The 20,274-nt window shown below is 46.6% G+C and overlaps 1 protein-coding gene across 7 annotated transcripts in view; it reads left to right on the forward strand.

The window, feature by feature from the left end:
* DOCK3 (dedicator of cytokinesis 3) overlaps window positions 1–20,274 on the forward strand; it is a 525,427-nt gene that overhangs the window by 479,603 nt on the left and 25,550 nt on the right. For 6 of the 7 annotated variants that reach the window (XM_025885347.2, XM_073901288.1, XM_073901292.1 and 3 more), the window contains 7 exons: window positions 4,228–4,313; window positions 6,696–6,722; window positions 6,859–6,954; window positions 11,293–11,353; window positions 11,867–11,960; window positions 14,393–14,541; window positions 19,398–19,484. In XM_025885347.2, coding sequence (XP_025741132.1) covers window positions 4,228–4,313; window positions 6,696–6,722; window positions 6,859–6,954; window positions 11,293–11,353; window positions 11,867–11,960; window positions 14,393–14,541; window positions 19,398–19,484 — 600 coding nt within the window. The remainder of the gene's footprint in view (window positions 1–4,227; window positions 4,314–6,695; window positions 6,723–6,858; window positions 6,955–11,292; window positions 11,354–11,866; window positions 11,961–14,392; window positions 14,542–19,397; window positions 19,485–20,274) is intronic. The other variant, XM_073901290.1, reaches the window with a different exon arrangement.

A 20,274-nucleotide genomic window follows, 5' to 3' on the forward strand; every position in this document is an offset into this window, starting at 1 on the left:
CTCCTTAATACCCATCACCAGGCTAACCCATCCCCCTCACCCCCCTTCCCTCTAAAACCCTCAGTTTGTTTCCCGGAGGCCATAGTCTCTCATGGTTCGTCTCCCCCTCTGATTCCCCCCCTTCATTTTTCCCTTCCTTCTCCTAATGTCCTCCGTGCTATTCCTTACGTACCACAAATAAGTGAAACCATATGATAATTGACTTTCTCTGCTTGACTTATTTCACTTAGCATAATCTCCTCCAGGCCCATCCATGTCGATGCAAATGATAGGTATTCATCCTTTCTGATGGCTGAGTAATATTCCATTGTATATATGGACCACATCTTCTTTATCCATTCATCGGTTGAAGGGCATCTCAGCTCTTTCCACAGTTTGGCTATTACAGACATTGCTGCTATGAACACTGGGGTGCATATGGTCCTTCTTTTCACTACATCTGTGTCTTTGGGGTAAATACCCAGTAGTGCAAGAGCTGGGTCATAGGGTAGCTCTATTTTTAATTTTTTGAGGAACCTCCACACTATTTTCCAAAGTGGCTGTACCAACTTGCATTCCCACCAACAGTGTAAGAGGGTTCCCCTTTCTCCACAACCTCTCCAACATTTGTTGTTTCTTGTCTTGTCAATTTTTGCCATTCTAACTGGTGTAAGGTGGTATCTCAATGTGGTTTTGATTTGAATTTCCCTAATGGCTAATGATGATGAACATTTTTTCATGTGTCTGTTAGCCATTTGTATGTCTTCTTTGGAGAAGTGTCTGTTCATGTCTTCTGCCCATTTTTTTACTTGATTATTTGTTTTTTGGGTGTTGAATTTGAGAAGTTCTTTATAGATCTTGGATACCAGCCCTTTGTCTGTAGTGTCATTTGCAAATATCTTCTCCCATTCTGTGGGTTGCTTCTTTGTTTTGTTGACTGTTTCCTTTGCTGTGCAGAAGCTTTTTATCTTGATGAAGTCCCAAAGGTTCATTTTTGCTTTTGTTTAACTTGCCTTCGGAGATGTCTCTTGAAAAAGTTCTGTGGCCAATGTCGAAGAGGTTACTGCCTATGTTCTCCTCTAGGACTTTGATGGATTCCTGTCTCACATTGAGGTCTTTCATCCATTTTGAGTTTATCTTTGTATATGGTGTAAGAGAATGGTCGAGTTTCATTCTTCTGAATATAGCTGTCCAATTTTCCCAGCACCATTTATTGAAGAGACTGTCTTTTTTCCATTGCATATTTTTTCCTGCTTTGTTGAAGAGTATTTGACCATAGAGTTGAGGGTCCATATCTGGGTTCTATAATGAAAAAATTTAATCTGTAATCCTACTATACTAGTAACTTGGGTGGGAGGGCAGGGTATGTCATTTTTAGACTTTTTTTCCATACATCAAGGTTTTTAAGTTAAAAAATTGAGTCATTGTGTATATTGGGGTTTCGGGTACCATTGTGTATATTGACTTTTAATCTCCCTTTTTTAGTAGCAACTTGTCATCGCTGTCTCTTCCTGCCAGTTAATCCTCCTCGGTACTATACTGTCAGTTTAAAGGCCACAGAGTCTTCCACTGCATGGCTTAGATGACTATGGTTTTAGTCAGGCTCCTAGTTTTAGAAAGCTAGGTTCATTCCAGATTTTTGTTGTTAAAATTACAAAAAAACATATCCATTCCTAATTATTTGCTTAGGTAAACTTCTCACCTATAATTGCTAGATCAAAGAGCAAAAAGCCTTCCTTAAGTTTTTACAACACCACTTCTCAAAATGCTGCTGTCCACTGATGTCTCAGACTGCAGGCCACCCTCTCTGTGTGCCCTGTCCCAAGCACTGAGCATGCTGAGCTGAGTCAGCTGTTGTCCCTGCCTCTTCTATCAGATGATGAGCTAGCTGTTGGGAACCCAAAATGGTACCTGAGACATGCTAGATTCATGGAGATTAAAATCAAAACTAACATTCATTGAGCACTTCCAAGAGCTAGGGCACAGGGATACCAGAGAGGACTGTTAACCTCTGTTACTGCTTCATAAGAGAGGAAACACAGACTGAGAGAGGTAAATATCTTGTTCTGAAGTAGGCAACTGGTTGTCACAGGACAGATGTTTGTTGAATGAATGAGTAACAAGGTGTCACTTGTCACTTCAGGAATATTGGTTCCATAATATAAAAGTAACTATGCAAACCTGAAATTGTCAATATTACCAATTATGACACAATATACTTGAAGAACTTAGCATTTCATTTGACTTAAAGACATTGGTTTTGTATACATTGATCTTCAGCATTCCATATTTTGGATTTCTCCGTTTCTCCTAATAACTTCTTCCTTTATCAGCACTGCAGAGGGTGATGAAGTAATGTCCCCATAGTCTTCGATCACCAGCTCCTTTGCCTAACACAGAAGTTCTAACACTTGAATAGATATCAGAACTACCTGGAGGGCTTGTTTGAAACAGATTGCTTCTCTCCTTCCCAAGGTTCTGATCCACTTGGAGCCTGAGAATTTGCATCTATTTTTTTTTTAAGATTTATTTACTTATTTGAGAGAGAGAGTGAGAGAGAGCATGAATGCGTGCAAGTGGGAAGAGGGGCAGAGGGAGAGGGAGGGAGAGAGTCTTAAGCAGGTTCCACACTCAGTGGGGCTTGATCTCACGAGCCTGAGATCATGACTTGAGCCGAAATCAAGAGTTGGACGTGTAACCAACTGAGCCACCCAGGTGCCCCGAGAATTTGCATTTCTAATGACATCCCTGATGACTGATACTGCTGGCCCAGGGACCCATTTTGAAAACTCCAGGGAACTGCTGCACCCATGTGTGCGCTGTTATATTTTCTGCTGCTCCAGGCCCCCTTCCCTCCTTTGCCCTGTTCTGGAAAATACAATCTACCTGTACCTGCATGTGTGAAAAGAGATCCCTTGTTATAACAGACTCTTCTTCCCCTGGGAGGCTTGTGGCCAGCTGATTGCCCCAGTAAGACAAAACAAGATTTGAACTGAGAATGAGAGACCTTGGCCTCTGGGCTTGGCTCTTCCTGATTTTACATGACCCCAGGGAAGTCCCTGCTGAAGCCTCTTCTCCACACAGAGAAAGACAAATGGCATCTATCCCTAAGGACCCCTGGTCTCAGATTTTCTCTTTTCTCTGAAGGGCATATTCAAGCCACTGACTCATCAGGCCAAACATAAATGTATGACAGTCTCCATCCTGGCCACATAGCAGACCCCTATAAACAGGACCATATTTATTCATCCATTCTCATTTTCTGCTGAAGGGATTTCAGAAGCCATAATTGCCTTTGATGAATTTCTTAATTCAATAATTTTTTTTTTTTTTACTTCATTGCCTTAGGACTCTTTGGCCCTATGTGAAGTGAGAAAATGCTTCTGTTACAGCTCATTAAAAGCAGCCATGCCATTTTTGTTTATATGAAGTATCTGTATAAATAATACCACAATACCACACTTTTTTTACAGTACCACATTTTAAAGGCTAATTAGGGGTTTAAAGATTTTTTATCTCACATCACTTACAACTATTTTCTCACCTCAGAATAAATCCAGGGAGGCTGATTAGAGAAGTGGCTGAGCCCAGCTGAGTGCCTTGCAGATCCATGGGGTGGGAACGAGTACAGTCTCTCTCCTCACAGTGTAGGAGTCCAGTAAGAAATGCGAGGGCCCCAGTGGTGAGACCGTGGCAGAGGCAGCAGCCCCAGCTCTTTAGGTCCTCTAGGGACAAACTGGAGGATTTTACCCTGACGGAGAATCTCTGAAGGAAATGCTCAACTCAGAGTCATGTCAGCCATTACAGTGAGGACTAGCCCTGCAGCAGGCTTCCTTTGTGACTGGCTGGCTAGAGGGTAAAGTTCTAACCAAATGTATTTTACTCACACAATTTCTTTCGATTGAGCATTTTTTAAGAAAAAAAAATTCACAAAGGCCTTTTTTGGATCCAAAATACTTTTCTTTCCAGGAAATCCTTGCCTTTTGCCCCTAGACTGGGAAAATAGTATCTGAGGTGTGTAAGTTCCAACTTTTATTTAAACCACTGGAGTAGAAGGCCTTCTTAATTGGGGGAGGCAGGGTGGTTTCTTGGTGCTGTAGATGAGATCCTGCCTTCTCTAGGATTTATTTGGTACAAGGAAAAAAATCAGGAAGCAGTTCCCCACCATCCTCACTTGTGGCAGGAGTTGGATTTCCCATCCTTCCTCTGAGGTCAGCTTGGGTTTACGAAGTCTCTGCTTCCTTCTAGGTGGAGGCTGAGCTGATTGACAAGCTGGACAGCATGGTGTCAGAAGGGAAAGGCGACGAGAGCTACAGGGAACTCTTCGGCCTGCTGTAAGCTGTTTCAGCCCCTGGCACCCCACGCTGGGGGAGGGGGTGAAGTGGGCTGATGAAGGGTAGGGGTGCAACCCGCACTGGGCAGGCTTCAGAGGGTGGGTATCAGGAGAGACCTGATTATTCCTAGTCAACATGTGGGTCATTCCTAGTCAACAGGAAGATGGCATTATGGTAGCAAGCTCTCTCAGGGATTGCCATGGTTGAGTAAAGAGGTAGACACAGACGATAACTCTGAGCACGTAGATTTGCTGATAGGAAAAGGATCATCGTCTGTCTTCATAGCATGCACTGGATCCAGTTGGGCAAACAGCCCATGGGGACTCAGTGAGGGCTCAGTGTTGGCATTTCTAAGAGGAAAAAAGTTAAATCCCTAGTTTGTAAGATAGTACAATCAGCTTGTAAAAAACACTACCATGGGTATTGTGACTTTAACAAGTTGTACCCACTCACCAGGTCAGTGTCCCTGTTTGTGAAATAGGTGGTTATACTGAATGATGTCAGGGGTTCTCCCAGGTCCACCATTCATAGCTTCTGTCTTGAACTGATGGAGGCCAAGAGACCTTATAGGACTTGCCACGGGGGGCTAAGTCTGAAGGAGAGACTCAGGGGAACCATGGTCCTCCTAGATAAATAGTGATGTTGGACACTTTATCTTCCTAAAGAACAAAATCTTAAGACTCTTATAGCTATAGAGTCCCTTCCCATCTTACTCATTATTTCCAGCTTTAATATTTTTCTTTTAGTGCCATTTTGAAGACAAGCCTGTAATGTATTTTTCCAATAATAATACTGTACATTTACTTAGAACTTTACAGTATACAAAATGTGTTTGACATTTCTTACTTAATCCTCACAACACACCTGTGAAGTGGGCAGGGCAGAAATTATCCTCATGAATAGAGGTGATAAAACTGAGCTCAGGGAAGTGTTATCCTGCCCTCAGTTAAATGACCAGTGAGAAGCAAGTCTGTCGGGGGAAGACCCAGATCTTTCCATTTCAAGACGGGGTAATCTTCATGCTATGTCCTGCCCACTGTGTTCCTTGATGAGCCACACAATAAAATATGAATTTATTTGAAATTTAAATAATTATGATTTGTGAAAATGAATCCATACTTTAGTATTGTTCTTTTAGCTGAAGATGTTTCCAATTGTGGAAATAATGCAGAGAAATCTCTTCCTAGGTCACTAACAGATGATTTTACCGCAAAGGAAAAAGCACACAAATAACTTGCATTTACTAATTACCTGACCAAATAATGTTTCATAAACTCTTCTAAATCATGTCTGAGGGCTGAAAGTTGCTGAGAACCATGGAGCAGCATTTCCCAATTTGTGTTTTGGGGAAGATAATGAGTGGATCATGGGCTAATCAGTTCAAAAAAGATTCAATTAAAATTGAACAGGCCTCTGTATTGTAGGACTTCTCAAAGCCTACAATACAAAGAAAGTTGTGAAATCTCCCCAACGGGAGTGTGACCAGCACTTCCCAGGCTTGTTTGCTCACAGACACCTTTCTCAGTCCTCCAAGACAGCAGGGCGCTATAGAACAGTTCGGGAAATACTGACACAGTGGCTTCATCTGCACAGCTCAGAGGCCAGAGCAATGGTGCTACCCTCTCTCTCTAGTAACATGGGTCACGTGGGAAACCCTCACTTTCCCAGAAGCCTCGGCTCAGGCCACACACTGTGTGGAGAAGACCATCACCGTCATGGCAGCATGAACAGCAAGCCAGGCTGGGCCTCTAGCTGGGTCGGCCATTCCAGGTGACTTTCATGACTTTCAGGGAGTGAGGGACCGTGTAGAAAGGAATCAGAGGAGTGACACCTGCACCTGGGCTTATCACTGGAGCAAGCAGAGAGTCCAGGTCATCATCCCCTAGGAGAGATCTGGGAGAAGGCAGAAAAGCCAGAGGCTGCCCTGAGGTACCAGGAGCATGGGCTGGCAAATGAGAAAAGGACCTAGGCATTTAGCTCCTGGCTTCAGTACGTTTCACAGGGAATCATCCCCTGACAGTGGAGATGACTAAGTCTAGCTCCTGGACTCACTCACTGCCCATCCTACTGGACCCTCAAGACTAGTTGGAACCTTTTTCTTGGTTTACATGGAAAGGTTAGTTTGTATGTTTGCTGAGGATGCCTCTTGAGCAGTGATAGAGGTAGATGGCCAACTGCAAAACCAGGTCCATCCTCAGGGCTCTCACTCAGCTGCTGTTTCAGAACCAACCTCACAGCATACATCTAAAGGGCTGGGGCTTTAAAACCCCTTCCTCAGTCATTGGCATCCTTAGGAACTTAGATAGGAAAATGGAAAATATGCTCATCTGTTCCTGCCAGTTCAGTAATCACCTTGTCTTTGCTTTCTGCTGCATGGAGTAGAACCCAGCTGTTTGGGCCCTACCCCAGGTAAGACTGCAGTGTGGTAAGTCTGCTGTCTCCAGATCCATCACAGGCCCCACGAGCTCTGGGACCTCAATCTGGTGCCCAGGGAAGGCTCATGAATTATATATTGTGTTTGTTTCCCCTACCCTCCTACCAATAGCCTACTGGAGAAGGTTGAACAAGAAACATGGCGTGAAACCGGCATTTCCTTTGTGACTTCAGTCACCCGCCTCATGGAACGCCTTCTTGACTACAGGTATCTTCTCAGGCACCTACTTACCTGACCTTCTCCGATCAGAATACTTTCCTCAGCAAGGACATCCCCTGACCTTAAAATTGAGACCATGTGGCCTTTAGGGGGAGAACTGTTCTGGTTTTGGGTGCCATCACCAGTCATTAGGAAGCTACCAATGGCCAAGGAAAGAGAAGGAAAGAGCCTTCTCCCAAGGGTGTGCCAGGGCTTCCTGGGAACCCTCCTAATATGTGCCCCCAGGGGGCATCCCAGGGACATGTAGCCATCTGACTTTCCATCCAGAAAGGTTAAGGATCAGAGGAATGGGCACAGCAGAGCAATGCAGGAAACAACTGTAGGTCCTTTGTGCAGATGTTCCTGAGGGTCATATGGCAGGTGGGCAGGGAAATGTCACCTGGTGCAGAAGTGGGACTTTGTTGGACTTCCAGTTGGTTTTTCCAGGGACTGGGGACCCTACTTTTCCATGCCTCTATTCTTTGCCTAAAGTCTATTTATTTCTGTCCCTTGGTCCTGGTCATGAATAGATTAGAGGAAGCAGACTGGGAGCTCAGAGATCTTTATGCTCTGTTCAGTCTGAGAGTTCATGTAAAATTAGTTTTTCCATGAAGTCTTGCCTTCTGTCATATCATGGCTTTTTAATTACTCCAGAAGTGGGAGCGAAGCCCCTATTGCAGGCTTATTCTCTCAGCAGAGTTCATGTGGTGGGTAAGGGTACCTTTTAGGAGCCTAGAGGAAGGTGATAGGGAATGAGGAAGAATGACAGAGGGAGCCCATGGCCAAGCAATAGTTGTCTCCTCTGTGCTACAAGATGTGCACATGCCAAGAGAGCGCACCTATGTAGCAGGAAATGAGGGAGTTTAGGCCACCTCTGGCTGCTGCTGTATAAAGGGTCCTGCTATGCCAAGACTTGTGCTTTGCAAAGAAGACTCAGGTGTCCTGTGCACTAGCCAGGCATGGGAATGGAATTTCGAGAAATGGGCTGACTTCTCAAGCATCCCCTCTTCCTGTAGCACAGTTGTGCGTGTGTGAGTTTCAACCCATTTTTCCTGAGCCTTATGAGGTTACAAGTGGCCTTTTGGGGACCCCTTTTAGAATAGTGAACTCCTTTGCTCATGCCACATCCCCAGCCTTTTCTGCACCTACCATCAGACAGGGAAGAAGGGTGGACAAAATTTTATAACTTCCCCCTCACTGAAACGTTTACTAAAGGTCAGCTCTATTCACTGTGGCCTACCAGAAAGAGCTGAAATTAATTTCTTCTCCTAGTTCTAGCTGCCTGTTTGATTTTTGTACCTACCTTGTACAAACAACTCAAACTCATGGCCAAAACCAATCTCATTCTCTTCTATTTCTTGTCTCAAGAATGGTTCCTGAAAAACAAAGTTCATACTCTTTCACATGGCATCAAAGCCCCTTCATAAACTGGGCTTTGCCCACTTCTCCAGCCCTGTCCCCTGACAGTCCCCACTAGCCATTGCACACCCTAACCTCCTAGCATTGCTCCTTGTTAACACGAAAGGAAACACCTCAATGCTTATGATGGCTCTTATCTATTAAAAATGTACCACGTGCTCTGTGCTTTACAAACATTGTCTCTAATTCCATATGCAGCTCTGAAGGGTTATCCTTGTTTATATCAGTGAAGAAACACCATTGGTAGGGGATGCCATTGCTAGGATCTGAACCCACATCTGACTCAAGAGCCATGCCCTATCCCCTCATCCATGTTGTTACCACTCACATCCTTCTCTTCAGGCTTCTCTACATGTTGTGTCCTCCCAAGAGGGGCCTTCCTACCAGGCCCCATCATGGAGGCTTTCCCAAATAGGAGCTTACCTGGATCTTTGCACATACTTCTTTCAAAGCATCGGTCACCTTGGATGATGATCCTTCCTCACCTTTCTGACTCATTCAATTGAAGAGAGTGGCTCCCTGAGGACAGGGACCTTGTCCTTATCTCCCTGGTGCCCTGAAGGAAGTCTTGATGGTCCTCTGGCACGTATATAGTACATACTGATTGATGGGAAGACCATGCAGGAACCAAGAAGTCTCTTCAACCCCAGTGCAGTTTAGTTCATCAAGAACCTACTAAGAAAATAGTTGTTGACAGTTAAATATATACACATTGATTATGCAAATAATTAATAGGTTTACTCCAGAATGAGCTGAACCTAGAGTGTAAGACTCAGTTTTAGACTAGCATGAACCTCCTCTGAGTACCTCTTCAACTAATGTCTTCAGCTTTTGTGTGAATGATACTCTATGTCAGTTATAAAGATGCTCACTGGTGGCTTCTGTATTTCCCGGGTGAGGAAGCAGAGCCCCTGGGGTTCGGGGGTGAGGGGAGTGGTTCTTAGTGTCCTGGAACATGCAGGGACAGAGCTAGAGTTGCCAAGCCCTTGGGGATTTAAGTGGAACCCTCCACCTAGAAGAGGAACTGGAGGTTATGGAGCCTTCCTTTCTCAGGCCTCTCCAGTCTCACTAAGGGCTGCCCTGGCCCTGGTCTAGGTCAGCACCAGCACAATGCTCACAGCCAGTTGCTTCAGCAGCCTCCTTAGGAGATTCTTCCCTATTCATCCTCCAGAGAAGGAGTGCAGAAGAGGAATGGCTGCACCCAAGTTAGAAGCTTTAAAAGGTGTCCTCTCTGTTGAGTAGCCACACAGAAGAGAAGAGTCGGTTGTTAGCAGTACATGGGAGAGGTGGTCATAGTGCACAAAGGTGTGTAGGGAATGCCCCTGGTATCAACAGGTTGAGGCCAGTGCTTTTCTGTTTAATTGACTTGGCAGTAAAGTTCTAGTTATGGCCAAACAGAAGGTGATGCCTGGTAAGTGTTTCAGATGCTTTCTAGGAAAAAACAAACCATTTAATGCCAAAGTAGCTAGTTGAGATCTCACTGCCCTCTCTGGGGCCAACTTATTGGAGAGACAGATGCCTCCTGCCACTTTGTGTGTTGCTTGTAACAAGTTGACCATCTGGCCCTCCACTTGAAAAGTCACAGCATTTTCCTGTCTCTGCTAGCTCCAAACGACAGACTCTGCAGTGGCATGTGCAGGACCCCCATGTCTGGCTACAAAGGAACCAAATGCCTATGACTGATAGGGAACCCAACAAGGAGGACCTTGGTTCCAAATCCCACATTGCTGCCAACTCTGATAGTAGCCCTCCATAATAGGAAAGCCACTTGACTTTGCAGAATACCATGAGAGTTGTGAGATTTTTCAGTATTCCTTTCTTTCAAAGAAGTCATCCCTCTGGGAGTTGGATTACAGCTGGGGAGGTGGGGATAACTGAGTTTGTCAAATGATCACCCAGAGCTTCAGTGACTTGGACTAGGGCTCCTGACTCCCAGCTGTGATGTTCCTCAGTGAGCCCCATGCCTGTCAATGGAGGAAAGCCAAGACACTCTCTCTCCGCCTGATCTTAGTGCTCCATAAACCCACTTATGCAGCCTCTCCCTAACCCACAGCTGCACAAGGAACTGTACCTATATACTAGAGCAGTAAGGGGTTCCACAGAAGGAAGCACAACAGGCAGATGGGACTCTGTGTGTACAAGAGGCTTCTTGCCCGACTCACCAATCTGGTTCTCCTTCTCCTCTGTCTCTTTGTGCCAAGCCTCTGTTCCTTCCAGAGGAGCTTAGTTTTGACCTCTCTCTCCCTAGGGAAGGGAAGGATCCATCCTCAGTGTTTCCATTGTCCTGTGTCTCACAGGCCAGCCCTGATCCCTCCTACACCCAATCCTGCCCTGCTCAGCTTAGCGTGAACACGGCCCCAGCCCTGGCTGAAGCTACCCCTAAGTCAGAAAGCAACTTCAAACGTGTGCTTCCCGCTAGTGCACAGGAAGGACAGCATAGGGAGAAAAGCCAATGAGGCAGTGAACATGACGACCACACCGTGGTTGCTATAGTCACAGGGTCCTGAATCTAGGTCCCTGGAGTGGAGCATCTTGGCTTCTGTTGAACATTATCCTACAAAGGGAACTTTCCCTATCAGAAAACCTCTGTGCCTCTCCTTCTGAGGACTTGGGGATTCAACATTCTCCTTTACTGTGATATGCTCTTCTGTGCTGAGGATATTGGTCGGTGCCACTTTATGCCCTAAAGAACGATCTGGGCTCTATACTCTGCCACCAGTTGAACAGAGATCTTTGAACCCTAGAAGTGGTTCCAAAGCTCAGAGGGAGCTCCCTGTACAGTCCCCATCTGTGGAAGCATTTTCTGTTGGAGAGCATCCTAATTTCGGGTTTAGTCATACTAATGCCTCCGTGACCCTGGAGGTCTATGCTTTGTCCCAGAGGCAGCACTTCATGCCATGGGACATTCATTTGTGTTCTCCCATCCAGGGACTGCATGAAAGGAGAGGAAACAGAGAATAAGAAGATCGGCTGCACTGTTAACTTGATGGTGAGAGGACACGGGCCCTTCCTCCTATCTGCCCAGTGGAATGGTTTCTGTCCTACATGGTGCTGGCCTTGGCCCTTCTACAGTGGCTGTTAGCCTAAGGGTTTGAGTCAGGATATCAGCTCTGTCACTGGTATCTTGGAGACCTGCACCTCATCAGTCACATTCCCACTTGGGAAAGGAACGACATGAGCTTCTCTTTGGACAGAACTCCACCCTGGCCTCTTGGCAAGGTCCAGTCAACCCTGACATACCTAATTCCCAATCTGCCTTGGCACTCTGCCTCTTCCTCACTACTTAGGACACCCACAGATCTGCCACTGGCCCCACCACACCTGGGGAGCAGGTGTGCCTTCTGGCCAGTCCTTTCTCTTTCTGGTGCCGGGTGCCTCCACGCCTGCCCTCCTTCTCCTGCCCAGCGCACCCAGGGCTTCGGCCAGCTGCCTGGAGCTCAGGTATGGCCACTACAGGTGGAAGCCTCTCTCATCTTGATGTGTATTTCCTTCTCTCTTACAGAATTTTTACAAATCTGAGATTAACAAAGAAGAGATGTATATCCGCTACATCCATAAGCTTTGTGATATGCATCTGCAGGCTGAAAACTACACAGGTGAGTGTAAGGGGTACAGCCATGCCTCCCCCTGAGGACAGACTGGACAGGGATGCACAGCCGGCAGAAGAAGGCTCTGAGCTGGTGCCTGCCAGACCTTAGCAGAGTGGTGTGGCCTGTGCGGCGCCCTCACCTCACTCCTTTCCCTCAACTCTTTCTAACATGTGGTGGAGAAAAGGCAGGCAGAAATCCCCCTGGTGCCGTCACGCCATGTCCTCTGCTGTCTGGGGCCGCTCTGTTCTCTCCTTGCCTCCTATCCACCAACTCTGAGGCCTCAAGGGTAACCTCCAAATTCTGATGTGCTAGGTTCCGAGCATCCTGAGTTCAATGTCGCTCTCCATGAGCAGAGCCTTCCTGAAGACCTCCACAGCCAGAGCTATGGAGGCCACAACACAAAAATATCCACCTAACCCTGGGACTTCCAGAACTCACTGGCAGAACTGCCTTGCCATCGAGGCTCCTCCCCCTGCAACTGCACAGCAGCCCCACTTTGAGCTCCCAGTGGAGAGTACAGAGAATGTTCATCTGGCTTTCTGACAGGCCAGACGGGGATCCTTTCGTTGTGTCTACAATTTAATCCATACAAAGCCTGTTCTTTTTTTTTTTTTTTTTTTTTGAGGGGGATGGGCAGAGGGAGAGAGAGAATCTTAAGCAGACTCCCTGCTGAGTGCAGAGCCCAACATGGGGCTCAATCTCACAACCCTGAGATCATGACCTGAGCCAAAATCAAGAGTCAGACACTTAACAACCAACAGCCACCCAGGCGCCCCAAGGCCTTTTCTAATAGAACAAATTGAAAAGCATTTCAGCCTGCCTGTCCCACTGTTTACTGAGCACTACTCTGAGTCAGGAGGGTATATCCATGCATGTGTCTCCTGCCTCATTACCTTGTGCAATAGTTCCCCCAAAATAGTCACCTTCTTCACTGTGGTGACCAGCCACTGCAGCCTAGCTCTTGAGCCATAAGACTTGAATTTGTGTGACAAACCAGGAAATTCAAGCTATTCTTGTCCATCAACATGACTAGAATTAGATGGATCTGTAGAAACACAGAATCCTTCTTCCTTATCTCGAGATGTAAGAGATTGTTTGGCAAAGATACCACCTTTCCTGACCACACAGGTTGGCAAGAATGAAAATCTGAAATGACTGGGCTGAATCTGCCATTTTCAGTGTCTACTTCCACCCATGATTCCAGCAACTCTCTGAGAAAGTGGTGAAGTAATAGACTGATAAATTTCATGTACTATAGAGGCTTTTACTAAACTCCTCGAGGACTGGAACATGACTGAGAGGCTGGGTCAGGGATTTGGACAGAGAGAGGGTGCTGAGCCATGTCTCTGGTGGCCTCAGGAATAACATCTAAAAAGGATATAGTCAGGAAAGAAGAAGATTTCTTCTGGTTTCCTAAGTTCCAAAGGGAGGCCTTGAGTGCCTCAGGGTCTTGTCCCCAGAAAGAAAGGACTCCTCGTCCAGGTCCAGTAAAGAGGCATGTGCATCCCTGGGCAGGAGGGCCCAGTGGCCGGAGCACAGGTGGAAAGGCAACAAGGAGGAGCCTGGAGAGTGGCTGCAGGCAGGTGTATTTGGCTAAAACTGGAAGTGGGTTACGGAACAGTTAGAAATGGGATTCTTCACAGTCACGGGGAGTGGACTTGAGTACGGCCTGGAAGGGCAGGCAGAAGCTAGAGCTAATGACCTTGCCAGTAGGAGATGCCTACTAAGAATGAGCAAATAGGAGAGGAAAGAGCGGTGGTTGTAATTCGGTGTGACACATGCCTTCGAATTTAGAGACCCATAGTATTTAGTTGCTGTTGTTTTATATAACTGTCTCCAACAGTTCCACGTATAGGGTAAGGTGTCACTGGTCCTCTGCCCTGGGTCCAGCATCAACTTTAAGCTCCTCCAGGAACAGAGCTTCTGGGGGCAAGCCCATCACACAGTTACCACCATTTACACTCCTCTCTGGTCCTTTCAGAAATAGTAGAGATGAGGGCCATGCTGAGGTCAGAAAATGGTGCTGGAGGCATGGGGCTGGTTTAGGGTCAGCCTTGGTCAGTGCCTACCCATAAGAGCCATTCTGAGAAGGTTGGAAAGGAAGCTGTAGTCAGTGACCAAAAAGGAACCCAAGAACTCTCTGACATGTCAGTGTCTCCCAAAGCAAGGCAACCTGTGCACAAACTCAGGTCACTGGGCCGTACTTTATCTGGAGCCCAGGATCAGTGCTCAGGCTATGGGAGGAAGGTGTCTACCAGGATCTTAGGCCCCTTAAGGCTATGGGCAGCCCCTCTATCTTACCTTTGGTATCCAGTGTCCCTGACATGGGCTGTACATGCCCTGCCCTAGCATGGTGCTTCGCCTAGTCCCCTGGCACCAGGCTACTCCTGGATCCCTGAGGAGAAGCCCCTGGACCTCCATATTTCCTGTCCCCACAGAGGCCGCATTCACTCTGCTCCTCTACTGTGAGCTGCTGCAGTGGGAGGAACGGCCGCTGCGGGAATTTCTCCACTACCCATCCCAGACAGAGTGGCAGCGGAAAGAGGGACTGTGCCGCAAGATCATCCACTACTTCAACAAAGGCAAGGTGGGTGTCATTAGGCAGGCCTTTCAGCTCTTCAGTTTCTGCCGTAATGTGTGGCATCTCGACACTGTAGGGACAGGCAGAAGCTACAGAGGGTGGTGTGTGGGGCGGTGAGTGGGTGGATGCCCATGTGTGTGCATTAGCTTTGGAGGCAGCGTGATTTTTCTCTGGGAAAAAAAAATATACAGTTTAATTCTGTGGCTTGGAAGCCAATTCCAGATTGAAGGTGTCAGAGACAACCCCACAGAGCAGCTTGGCACATGCTGATGCTCCTACAGCAGGGGCTTCTGGGCCCCCACTTACATTTATTAGATTTACTTCAAGAACTGAGTAGCTTTCCTAATCTGCTGTAGAAAATATAAGCTGTAAAAATGAGTGGATTTTAACCTTAGTCAAAGGAGGCCTGTCCTGCCTCTTACTGGTACATGTTATCTTGGATTTCCCTCCCTCACAGCACAGACTGGACTTGTCTCCTTGGGGTTCTTGCCCATCAAGCTCGACTCTGTGGGATTGGCAGGCACCGTCAGCCTCGGTTTAGACCTCCCGGGGACTTGCCAGCCATCCTGCTCCCATCTCCCAGAGGGCTCCTTGTGGGACCCTCTGACCACCTACTGTTGGCTGTGGCCATGTACTGGAAAGGCCGGTTGTGTGATCTTTTGATGCTGTTTGCTCATTATTCAGCTTTGAGTGTGCTTTAAAAAGCTGAATTTGGATCACTCAGGGAACTGTTGTGGCTGAACCCCTAACTTGAATGGAAATTGGGGTTTTTTTAATGAATTTTTTCATCATTAAAAAGAAAGATTTAAACATTAATGGCTTTTGCCCATAAATCAGAAAATATCCATCAGTTTTATATAACATAGGAGAAATCTTTGTCGAAAGCATTCACCCATGCAGGAACCTTTCCAAACCCTCAGGAGCTCTCGGGTAACCTAGCCCAGAAAGGAGGCCCATGCTCAGCGCTTGGGCAGCCACCTGTGACAGAGCCACAGTGCCATCCCGAAGCCTCCTCTCCTTGCCGGTCCAGGGCTAGATTTAGGGCCCCACACCAGTACACTTCCAGGCCTGCCTTTCTGGCATCCAGCCCACCCGGAGCTGCCATCTACCAACATGCCCAGCAAGCCCTACCAGCTGAGAGGGAGAGGCATGAGCACGGTGTGAGTGTGCCTGCGTGCTTTTAGTATAGTAGTTCTCTTTTCTTTCCGTGGGCATGGAGCACAGAGTGGAGAGTTAATCCAATCTGATGGAGCCTACCAGTAGGACAATGGTTCGGTTCCCCACTTCACTCCACACTAACTAAACACTAGTGTTTAGAAAGGGACATTTATGGCTTAGTATAGACAAGAGAATCAAAATGCAAACCCTGCCCGAGTATTGTAGATGATCAGGACAGGGGGAAGGACCAGAGGCTCCAGAGGCCACCTTCTTGAGGCTCTCCCACTTCTTCTAGCCACCCTGTTTTTGCTGTGAGTTCCTGGGGGAACAGGTTCTGTGCTGAGTGCAGACCACTCAGTGAGCCCTTTCGTAAGTTCATCCTCGAAGAGGTATTTATCAGATTCATCCTCTTGGGTTCATACAGAAGGTCCAGTTTCTGTGTTTCTGTGCCTCAGTACCTAATAGAACCAGTGGATAAGGCTAACCAGTTCTTGAAATCCTTCAAGGTTTTTTTTTTTTATTGACTCCAAAAATGCAAAACCTGGCTGTTGCAGAAAAAGTGTTCCTGTAGGGTTCTTGGTGCCAGGAGAAAAGCTACCTTGGCAACAGGAGGAGGGCAGAAAAGAAGACTCTGGGGAAGGACAGGTAAAGGAGTTTTAGCCCTCAGACTGCCAGCACACCCTGCCTCATGAGGCAGGCTCTCCGCTTTTCTTACACACACTCCAGCCTCTGTTATCTGCCTAGTACAAACAACCCAACATCCTATGGTCCCATGTTTATTTCATGAGCACCCAGAAGGATGGAGTCAGAAGTTCAAATCCTGGTCATAGTCTAGCCCAGGGCCATTCTCTCCGGTGGTAAGGTGGTTAACCTGGGAGTCTGCCCCAAGCTGGACTGGGCTCCAGTCCACAGAGGGTCAGCACTCCCAGGCCAGACAAGGTCTAGCAGAGCGGGAGTTGAAAGAAAGAAGGAGAGGTGTGAAGATGGAAATTGGTCAGCCATCACAGGGCAGAGCAAACAGGAAGGGAAGCTGGACAAAGGCCTCTGACCCCTGCTTATCTGGCATATAGACCATTGGTACTGCAGCAGCCTTCTCTGTGGAGCTGGGCTTGGGCTCTCCTGACTGAGGGTTACTCTTGCCTATGCTCCTCTGAAGGAATGATGAATCTCTTGCTTCTAATAGGCTGTGTGTAAAAAGAAGTACAAGGACCACCATTCCGGTGGTCCGGTGGTCAACTTTCCAGTTTGATTATAATGAGCCTGTATTGTATTACATATCAATGTAACGTGTGTGCTGTCCCTGTCAGAGGGGCCACAAGGAAGTGTAAAAGCACACATCTGTCAGAGCTGGTGGAAATAACTGGATTTCAGACATTAGTAAGGAGTTTTAGAGTTGGCTTTGCCTCCTGCCGGAAGGAAGGAGACCAAGAGAAAAGCTATAGCGGGGATGCGGTATACATGCAGCACATTTCTTACCTGTGTTGAGAGGCAGCTCTCAAAGCTGCCAGACCCACCAGACCCACCAGGTTCCAGCCCAGTCCCTTAAAGCTGACAGAGGGTCTTCAAACTCTTGGTCCTAGCTCACTCTAAACATAATTGGGGGGTAGGTGAGAGGAGGGCTTGGAGCAGGAGGGCAAATTGCACAAATTAGGGCAGAAATGCCAGGAAGGCAGATGAGCATTGATCCCAGTAGGGGAGAAGACCTGCTTTACCTGGAGCTACTGTCAGCAGACCGAGTGCCTTTAGCCCCACGTGGGGCCCTCATCACCTAAATGAGCAGTTCCCCACGGGGCGCTCTTGGCAAGTTGGCCAGAAGTCTGTGCACAGCTCAGCTGCTTGGCCAGCCCCTATGGAACTGTCTGCCAGGCCGACCCTGTCGTGGGTACTTGGCTGACACCTGCCCAAGTGGCACTTGGAGCCAGAAAGAGGGCTGACCTGTCCCCCTTGAAAGATGCAGTATTGGGGGTGTAAGGGATTTTCTAGCCCCCTAAGTCAGAGGCACTGTATTAACTCAGGGAGCCAGAGTCTATTTAAAAATTCCCTTTGATTTGTTTTAATATTTTTAATTGGTCCTGCAGTTTGAATCCATATGGCATTAATTCTTTCAAAGGATAAAAATAATATGCTCTTTTTGAGAAACACAATCCCAAATGACAGAGTTGTCCTTCTCCCTGATGCTATTTCAAATATTATTTTTTAAATATAGTTCTTATTATTTAAACATTCATATTGACGTATGACTGGGTGAAATTATATGATGTCTGAGATTTGCTTCAAAAACTCTGGGGGGCAATAAGTAGTTGGGGTATAAATGATACAAGACTAGCGATGAGCTGGTCATTGTTGAGGCTGGGTAATGAGTACCTAGGGGTTCATTCTTCTATTTTTCTATATGCTTAAAATGTCTTATAATAAAAAATTTTAATTAGCATTTAGAAATTGGGAGAAGAGCCTAGCTGAAATATCAAGTAAACCAATGATTCCCAATCTAACAAAACAAAGAAAGCACTATATTAAAAAGCAGAGGAAATAGGCAGTCTGGCCCTCAGTGAAGGCCCCTTAAGCCCTCCTCAGGCGCCTGTTATGTGGGCCTGTCACCATAACAGGAGCCACACCACAGAGGCAGCCTGGTACCTGACTAGGCAAGGATCATTTGAAGCCTTCTTTAAGACTGGAATATTTCTAAAAGGAAATTGTCAGGCCTACTACTAAGCACTTGGATAGCCGCTTCCTGCTTGGCTTCCATACTTGTTTCTGAGCTTCAGTAATCTTAATTTAAAAGTCATTGTTTCCACTGATAGATGATGAATGGATAAAGACAAGGTGGTATAGATACCCAATGGAATATTACTCAGCCATCAAAAAGAATGAAATCTTGCCATATGCAACAACATGGATGGAGCTAGAGGGTATCATGCTAAGCAAAATAAATCAAAGAAAGACAAATACCAAATGATTTCACTTATATGTGGAATTTAAGAAACAAAGCAAATGATTAAAGGGAAGAAAAGAGACAAACCAAGAAACAGACTCTTAATTCTAGAGTACCAACTGATGGTTACCAGAGGGGAGAGGGGCGGGAGAGCCGTGAGACAGGTGATGGGGATTAAAGAGGGCACGTGCTGTGAGGGGCACTGGGTGTTCTATGAAGTGCTGAATCACCATATCGTACCCCAGAATCTAATATTACGTTGTATGTTAACTAACTGGGATTTAAATAAAGACTTAAAAAATAATAAAAGTCATTGTTACCTTCATCAACTTACTAAATAAATCTTTATTGAGTACCTGCTCATGCCTGGCACTGCTCTGGGCTCTGAGGATCAAGTAAATAAACGGTTCCTGCCTTCATATAGTTTATCATCTAATCGAGACTCATACAACAGAAAAGTAAATATTTTTTTAAGATAACTGGAGAGTAATGAAGCAGAGAATGGGTGGAGAAGTTCCTGTCCTTGATGAGGTAATCAGGGAAAGGCCTCTTGGAGGTGGAGACATTTGAGGAGAAACCTGAAAGCTCCACCGTGAGCTAGAAAGCCACAGCACCGTGTGTTGTGTTCCGCAGATTTATCTTGAGCGGATGTTCTTTGTGACAGATGAGCTGCAGGGGGCCTTTGGTTGTGCCCTCTGATGTGTTCCTTATGAGCTGGGGCTGTTCTGAGGATGCCTGAGGTGCTGAAGCCTTGTCTTTCCTTCTGACACAGAGCTGGGAGTTTGGGATCCCATTGTGCAGGGAGCTGGCGTGTCAGTACGAGAGCCTCTACGATTATCAGAGCCTCAGCTGGATTCGGGTGAGCTTTGCCCCTTCCCCTACCCCCACCCTGACTGGAGGTGCTGACACTTCCCTGGCATCACTTTCTGAGCGAGCTCTGAGTGAGCATTCACTGTGGGCCTAGCCCTGGTTTAAGTGCTGTGGACAGTACCAGAGAAGTGGAGGCCACAGCTCCTGCCCCCAAGACCCTTGTAGTCTCACTGGGGAACTAAAACACACATCTGACCAACAATGGTATGATCCAGCCCCCAAGAGCCACTGGTGCTCAGGGAAGGGAGAAGCAGCATATACAGGATAAGATGGGAGGCTCAAGGAGGAGGTAGCAGCTCAATTTCATGTAGAAGCTTTTCCTAAATGATTTTGTTCAGGGATGCTTCATCTGAAAACTTTATAAAATCTTTCCATGCTTTGGCTTGTGGTCACTTTCAAGCACCTTGTTCTTACTCCCTTCTTTCATGCTAAATATTCAAAAAGTAACTGAAATGTCCCATAGACTTCAGAGGTCTCTACCAAACTTTTCTGGTCGCTGGTGCTGGGCTCTGAGTCATAGCAGCTGCAGACTTCATTAGCAAAGAGTCTCACTCTCCTCTCTGCCATGTCTCCTGCTCCAGGTGGGGGTTTGGGTCTACATAATAGATGTGGTGCTCTAGAAGTAGTTTCTTGACTGGTCTTTGAAGGCCACTGCCTCCCTGCAAGCTGGCTTGATTGAGTGTATTAGAGCTATCTTCCCAGTCAAAATTCAGTGAGTTTTTCTGAATGTGAAGCCAGGCCAACCAATACTAAGAAACGTACTGACCCTGGTAATACCA

Source organism: Callorhinus ursinus, unplaced genomic scaffold (genome assembly GCF_003265705.2).
Source record: "Callorhinus ursinus isolate GAN/ISIS: 27379988/994484 unplaced genomic scaffold, GSC_fseal_2.0 scaffold15, whole genome shotgun sequence".
Taxonomy (NCBI): domain Eukaryota; kingdom Metazoa; phylum Chordata; class Mammalia; order Carnivora; family Otariidae; genus Callorhinus; species Callorhinus ursinus.